At 53.9% G+C, this 7,803-nt stretch overlaps 1 protein-coding gene across 1 annotated transcript in view; it reads right to left on the bottom strand.

Moving 5' to 3' along the window:
• Window positions 1-1,277: 1,277 nt before the first annotated feature.
• FANCC (Fanconi anemia, complementation group C) overlaps window positions 1,278-7,803 on the bottom strand; it is a 170,474-nt gene continuing 163,948 nt past the window's right edge. The window contains exons 14-15 of the mRNA XM_011976009.1: window positions 7,079-7,282; window positions 1,278-1,835 (exon numbers count right to left, since the gene is read on the bottom strand). Coding sequence (XP_011831399.1) covers window positions 1,692-1,835; window positions 7,079-7,282 — 348 coding nt within the window. The 3' untranslated portion in view covers window positions 1,278-1,691. The remainder of the gene's footprint in view (window positions 1,836-7,078; window positions 7,283-7,803) is intronic.

The following is a 7,803-nucleotide window of genomic DNA, read 5'->3' as shown; positions in this document are numbered from 1 at the left end:
TGTCCACAGTGGAGTCAGAGCTTCCACGGCCAGCCGGGCTCCCTGCTGCCACCATGTCCACAGTGGAGTCAGCTTCCAGGGCCAGCCACAAGTTCTGGCTCAAAGTCAGAACAGGAGCGAGGCCCTCAACTCCAGTGAAGCAGCTCCTTTTTCAACCCCGACGCCTCCGACGAAGTGTGTGTGTTTTATGAGGGTAAGGATCATGATGGCACAGAGCGTGTTATATGAAAGCAATGATCACGATGGCAGCTGCCACCGAAATATTTTACCAGCACACCCTTCTGACTGCAGCATTTCTCAGAAGAAAAGCTCAGGTGAAAAGCTCCTGGAATTTTCCAGATCTTCAGGTGGCTTTATTAGCATTGCCACATACCAAGAAAAGGGATTTCCCTAGAGGTTAACCTCTAATCCAGTGAAACTTTGCTCATGCCTCAAAACGGAGCCAAGACTCCGACTAACACACGTACATCAAAATGGACAAAAGCGAGTCTCGACTCACTTGACACACAGAATAGGCACAAAAGAATGTACAATCGGTACAATTCCAGAATGTCTCTGACAGGAAAAAGCATCCTCTGCTGACGTGAAATAAACGTTAACTTTGAGATTACACCAACAATGCCTTTTTTTTTTTTTTAAAGACAGGTCTCACTCTGTTGCCCAGGCTGGAGTGCAATGGCATGATCTCGGCTCACTACAACTCCTGCCTCCCGGGTTCAAGGGATCCTCATGCCTCAGCCTCCCGAATAGCTGGGATTATAGGCGCCCACCACGGCACCCCAATAATTTTTGTATTTTTAGTAGAGATGGAGTTTCGCCATGTTGGCCAGGCCAGTCTGGAGCTCCTGGGCTGGAGTGATCCCCCTGCCTCGGCCTCCCAGAGTGCTGGGATCACAGGTGTGAGCCACTGCGCCCAGCCAGGTCAGTTCTTTATCAGGAATTTCCAATTCCCATCTCTGTTTACCAAGAGAACTAACTGATACGAATCCTGCCTTTGAATGTGTGTGGAACACGTCCTCCACCTTCACCTGCTGGCCTCTCATGTCCCAGGAGCTCTTTGGTGGCAGTCAGCGTTTAGCAAATAGAGTGGAAAGCGTGTGCAGGAGACGCAGGCTTGGGTGTGCTCTGTCTGCTCCTGTGGTCTATCGGGCAGGTGCAGGGAGACGCAAGGGAAGCCTGAGGGACGCTGACTCCCCGTGGAGATTTCTCCGTACAGCACGACAGCGTGGCTGTATCCCAGATCCCTGACTCCTGAAGAGAGTCTAAAAAGAGCTGAGTTCTCTCTAAATTCTTCAATGGTTCATCACCAAATTCTTGGTTCTAAGGCTTTGAATCTTTAAATAATAGATGTGCATCTAGACTTGGGTAAAAACTAGAAACCTGTTCTCCCACCCAAGCCTTTGCTTTAGTAATTCTCTAGCTGACAGTCTGGCCGGGCGGGCACCAGGGGCGCTGAAGGCTCACTCAAGTCATTGGTGAACATGTCCAACTGAGTCTGGGCTGAGGGACCTGGCTCTGCATTTTGTAAAATAGATACTAGCAGATCTTCCCAAGACGTGTATGGCTCATTCTCACAGCCCAAAGAGGGCACTTACTTACTCCACAAATGCGCAGCCATAGGTCATCATCTGTCCTGTGACCCTGGCAAGCCTGATCCCTCACACCAGGCACCCACACGGCCTGCGTGCCTTCTAGACTTGAGTTCGCAGCTCTTTAAGGAGCTCTCGGGCCAGTTTTCCTGATCTAGGGCTTTCAATGCCGAGACGATCCCATCTGTACAAGGTCTGGTCAAGAAAGCCAATGATCTCGTGAGTTATCTCGGCAGTGTGAGCCATCTGCAATCAGGACAGAAGAGAAGGCAAATTAAAACACTTTCCAGATTTGTCCCTTTGTCCAGGGACGGACCATAACCACCCAGTCCCTGAAAGACGCCCTATGCAGCATTTCCATCAGTTCCAAAGCACAGCACGGGGAGCTCTTGTTTTCAAGGTGTTGGCACAGCAAGTCTGTCTCCACGGCCGGCTACACGGTGCGCGGTGCCACTTCCTAACGAGCCTCCGTGCATTGAGCTCAGCTGCCAACAGCATTAGCCTCATAAAGGCCGCAGACAAGAGCTGCAATCAGAGGTGCCTCTCGGAATGCCAGTCACAAGCTGTGGGAGGGTGGGCTGCGGGGAGCAAAGGCACATGAGCATGCTGTGGCTTGACTTTCTGCAAAAGGCTCACACGAATATGAGAGTTGGAAGATGCCACCTGTTTTCACACAGACAGCCCAGGAATCTGGCATCCCCGGGCTAGAACCAGACCTACTTGCTTTTTAACAGGCCTCTAAGGTTTTAACACCTGATTCTTGCAGGAGAGCATGAGACACAGCCTCAAGGCATTCATACTTGTTGGTGCCTGTAAGTATTTTTCTAAAAACTTCGGTTAAGGAAAAAGGGAAGGGTGAGAATCTTAAATTCAACTGTGTGGGGAATTTACGGTTTTTTAAGCACAAGCAGTATTAAGAAGGCTTAAGTTTTTGAAAGAGTAACCGATACATTCATTTAGTGTGTGTCAGTTTGTACAGAACCTGCAAATGTTTAATTAGCCAGAGCAGCCCAAGGTCAGCTTCCTCTGGAAGGGTTGGGACGTTCTGGGAGGGTGAACTTGGTTTTCCCAGGACTAGTCCGGTTTTACTGCCTCTGGTCTGATAGCCCAGGACACCCTTCAGAACTGGGCTTCCACCTCCTGACCACCAGTAAAGGGAGCCTTGTCACATGCACACTGTGTGAACGGCAGCGTGGGGACGCGGAGCTAAGAGTAAACGACGTGGGGCAGACGGTGACGTTTGCTCTCCTCGGCCCCCGCTGGTAGCACCCAGGGCGTGCAGCCAGCCCGCCAGGGCCAGTGCAGCCAGCACGGGGGCTCCAGCTGTGGCCCCGGCGCGTGCCAGTGTGTCCCTGGGTGTCTGTATTGCCATCACTTGGTTTTTACTCAGAAATGACAGGCACATAATGCTGATGGCCTTCGGCAGATGCAGCCCGTCCTTCATCAGGGAAACAGTGTGTGCCTGCTGCTGACCCCTTTCAGAGTTAACAACCACCCAGACCCTGAGTGGGAGGACGGCCCATGGTGATGGGCTCGGCCGTGTCTGAAGAAAGACTGAGTTGTCATTACAAATCCAACCTTGCATCTTCCTTACACGCCAGCACTCCTGGGTGAGCCCTTCCCGGTTCTCTAGTCACACGCGAAAATTCGCAGCCCTGCAGCCACCTGGAGAACCTGCCTCCCTGCTGGCCTTGGCTGGTGCACCAAGAGTGGGTTCAGTTCATATTGAGTTTAACGACTACAGAATTGAACTCTGCATCTCGGAGCCTTGCTAACTTTTGCTGCTGTTGCTGTGGCCGAGCGGCAGGAGGCAGGAGAGGGAGAAGCGGGAATCCAGGCCAGGACAGGAGGTGGAGCCCCGGGGCTGGACTCCACGCGGTCCTCTGCTCTATGCTGGCCTCCTGCAGGCATAGATGAGGGAACGAGTGGACGGCTGGGGCAAGCCAGAGGAGTGTCCGGCGAGAGGCCAGGAGCCAGAGAGGCAGGAGAAGCGCAGGGACACTGGGCAGGGCCTCGTGGATGGAGTTCTGGGCAAAATCGGAGGGCCGAGGTCAGAGAAGATTCCGGGACAGCCAGGGAGCGGACCTCCAGGTGCCTGGAGAATAGCCCACTGTGCAGAGCTCACAGCGGAGGCCACATAGGAGGCAGGCTGTGGGCAGAGGGGGCTGCGAGACCTGTGCGTCCTTTAGGTCAGGTGGAGCCATTTGTTCAAGCCATTTGTTCAAGCCATCTCCAAGAGGGCGCGAGGGCTTTGAAGGGAGACAGCGGCCTTTGCCTCAGGCTGCCTCGTCCTGCCCTGAGCTGGCGCTGCTCTCCAAATCTGGATGCCAAGACAGAGGCAGAGCCTGGGACCAGCTGGGAGGTGGCTGCGCTTGGGCTAGGTCCTGAGGGTAGAGAGACCCAAGCTGCAGGAGGGAAAGGCCGTCCCACCAAAGCCACCATCTGGCCACCACCTGCTCGTGGGCCAAGCAGACTTGGCCCTTTCCAGGGTGCTGTCGGCAGAGGAACTGACAGAGGCCAGGAGAGGCAGGGGCGGTGGGAGGGACTGTTCCCTGGAGACCCTCCCTGCCAGCGGCCACCGCAGCGAAGGCTTCTCATTAGGAAGACTGATGTGTTAATAAAGACGGGTTTTAAAACGTCCGAAAGAATAGCACGCAGGAGGCGCTTTCACCACGGCCGGCGCCCAGATGGCCAGCACCCACCAGACAGAGCCAGTGCACGAGCACCACACCGGCGTCTGCTCCGGGAATGAGCTGCTGTGCGTGTCTTCTCTGCGGCGGAACTGACGTCGGGGGTGTGATGACCCGGCACTGGGGCCCTCCGTGCTCCTGTGGGTTCCCGTGTGGATCAGCAGGCAGGACTGAACCACGTGTCAGGATGGGCTGCCCAGCACAGGGTGCAGGCCGAGCCTCGCAGCAGCCAGCTGCTTACTCCCAGCAGTGTCTCTGGGGCCAGTCTTGAGGGCGATCTGCTTTGAAGGTGGACTGAAAGTTTCCTCAGTCGATGGGAACGTGGTGTCAGGCTAACTGAAGCACAGACCTGGGTGTCTTTGGGGAGCTCTCTCTGGGTGATTTTCTCTCACCCTGTGGGCAGGGCTGGAGCCACCCAACTCCCATGCTAACCCCCGCAACTCCCATGCTAACCCCCGCTGCCAGGCCCAGGCCTTGGGCAGCTTCTCCACTCAGTCGGGCCACAGGGTGGGGGAGGAAGTGCCTGAGCTGGAACGGTCCTTGCCACAGGGCAGGGCTGACCATCTCCCACTGCCCCTCCCCCAGGCCCCCATAAGCACCTTCCCACTGTTTCTGCGAGTTCCAGTCTTTAGATCCACCCACAGCTGAGGGCGCTATTTGTCTCTTGCGTCTACCTTATTTCGCTCAGCGTAAAGCCCGCTAGGTTGGGCCGCGTTGTCGCAGGTGTGCATTTTATAAGAGTACACGAGATTCTCGAAAGCGTTCTCACGGTGCTGGGCCAGGCCCGAAGAGGTGGCACCTGGCATGTGGCAGCCAGTCGTCTTCACCCTTGAGCTGCCTCAGGCTCTCGGATCCGTCTCAGCTGAGACATCAGAACCTGGGAGGCACAGCCTGGGCCCGCTCCACAGGACTGTCCTACCAGGATGGAGACAAACTCCTGGCCCTGGTTCTTGGTAGGTAGGTCATTTGTGACGGGGACTTTCTGCACCTGGACACTCACATTCCAGTCGGGCCCAGCCTGGACGGGAGCAGGAGGGGCCTCTGGGGACTGGGAATATTCCTCTCTTGAGTTGGTTGCTGGCTGCACAGGTGTTGGTTTGTGAAATTCATCAAGCTGTGTGTCTTCTGTATGTATATGTCAACAAAAGTACAAATAAAAAATAAAACAAAACTCCCAGAGCCAGCGTGCTGGTGCTTTTTTTGAGATGAGTATGTTTTTAAATTGTGGTAAAATATACATAAAATGTTCTATTTTACCCACTTTTGTAATTCGGTGGCATGCAGTTGTTTACAGTGTCGCACGGCCATCAGCACCGGCCATCTCCGCCCCTTTCCATCATCCCCACACGGACTCGCCACCCTCCGCCCTGGGGACTCTGTGGTACTTCCTCTTCCTGGACGTGACCCTTCCAGGTGCCTCACCTAAGTGGACTCATACAATATCCTCGTCTCTGGCTTATTTCAATAGCACAGTGTCTTCAAGGTTCCTCCAGGTTGCGGCACTGTCAGACCTTCCGTCCATCTTCAGGCCGAAGAGTACTCTACTGTGGGCACAGACCGCACGCTGCACTGCTTGTCTACGGGCATTTGGGCCGTCTCTGCCTGCTGGCTGCTGATAGTGCCGCCCTGAGCGCGGGGCCAGAGGGCCGTCCAGCCCCTGCTTTCGGCGCTCGGGTATAGATCTAGGAGAACCACCTAGATCTATGGTAAGTCGGAGTTTGGCTGTTTGAGGAGCCGCGCCCTTCTTCTCCACAGCAGCTGCACGATGTTAACGTCCCCACCCGGAAGCATGTGAGTGCTCTGGTTCCTGTGCACCCTCAGGGGCGTTTTTCTCCCCTTGCTGACAGCCATCCTGATGCATCTCGCTACACTTCGCCTCTCCCTGACCACTCGTGCCCTTTCTGTGAGCATCTTCCCACGTGCCTACTGGCCACTGGTGTATCTTCTTTGGACAAGTGTCTGTTGAAGTCCTTCGCCCGTTTTCTAACTGGCCACTGGTGCGTCGTCTTTGGAGAAGTGTCTGTTCAAGTCCTTCGCCCGTTTTTGAACCAGGTTATCTTTTTGTTGTTGAGTCACAAGAATTATTTATGTATTCTGAGTACTAAACTCTAATCACATATATTCTTTCCAAATATTTTTCTCCCATTCTGTGAACTGTGTTTGCACTTTCTTGATAGTATCCTTTGATGCACAAAAGCTTTTAATTTTCATCAAGTCCAATTTATCTATTCTTTTTTTCATTGCTGTGTCTTCGGTATCATATCCAAGAAATCACTGCCAAATCTAATGTCACGAAGAGTGCTCACTTTTGACTTGGACCATTCTTTACCCCTTAAAGTCAAGTGAGCTTCAGGAAGAATTTCTTTATAATAAACCATTTTTTACAAACTAACACAATTCTTTGCACTGTTGCAGTGAATAGCATTGTGGTTGCTTTGTGTGCACATTCTCATTGTGACCGTATTTCTTTCCATGAGGAGGAGGAGAGCAGCACACTGCGATGGAAAGAAATATACACAGGGGGACAGGAGACCTGGTTTCCACTGCGGGCTCTGGCAGCAAGCCATGGTCCCAGGAGATGGCATCTCCCTTCTCTGGGCCTCTGTTTTCTCGTCTGTGACACAAAGGTGCTGGAGGGGGCAGGCTCTGGGGCCATCCCAGCTGTCAACCTCCTTGACCATCTGCCTGTGTTGGGCAGCCTGGTACACACACTGCAGAGGCCACACCCTCGGACAGGGAACCCACCTCTCACCTGCAGCAGAAATGAGTACTAGGATGCTGGACCCCAGAGAGACTTACCAGGGTGATGACATCCCGGGCGATCGTGTGGCCTCCAGGAGCCCAGAGCACGAAGTTGAGGAGAAGGTGCCTGATGAGCTGTTGTGCAGGAGCTCTAGGGTCTGTTTCTGTGTCCTGTCCTGCTGCTGTCGGCAGGTCCCGGGCTGAGAGGCTGCTGCTTCTGGACATCGCCAGGAGGTGGCCCAGCACAGCCTTCACCTGGACCTGGGCAGTAGCATTGCACAGGGGAGAGGTTAGGAAGAGGCAGGACAGACATGCTTCTAGGATTTATTTGCTTTGAAGCAACCCCCAAAAAGGGGCAAGGACAGGCCCCCGAGAGAGGGAGCTTCACAGCGGCCGAGTTTACACTCGACGCCACACAAACCCAAAGGGGCAGAATGGACATTTCTTGCCTTTCTTTCGTCTTGCTCACCAAGCAGTCAGGGCACCGTGCCAGGAACTGACCTTTTTTTGTATAAAAGGAAACAGAGAAAAGTCCTCAACGGAATGTAGTCAGATTTTTATATTGTGGGGAAAAAGAACAAAAGCTTCCTTGAAGACTCGCCTATCACAGCCACAAATCAATTAAAGCCCCATGCAGTCAGACCTCCGCCGAGCCAGCGTTCCCATACGGATGCAGGCTTGCTTTGCTTCTTGCTATACTGGGGATCCGGGCGGGGGGCGGGGGGGCACACACACAGGCACGGCCATACACATGCATGCACACACAAGAACGGCCATACACA

This window comes from Mandrillus leucophaeus, unplaced genomic scaffold (assembly GCF_000951045.1).
Source record: "Mandrillus leucophaeus isolate KB7577 unplaced genomic scaffold, Mleu.le_1.0 Scaffold161, whole genome shotgun sequence".
NCBI lineage: Eukaryota > Metazoa > Chordata > Mammalia > Primates > Cercopithecidae > Mandrillus > Mandrillus leucophaeus.
The sequence above is the reverse complement of the archived record's forward strand: the minus strand, read 5'-3'. Positions and strand labels throughout refer to the sequence as shown.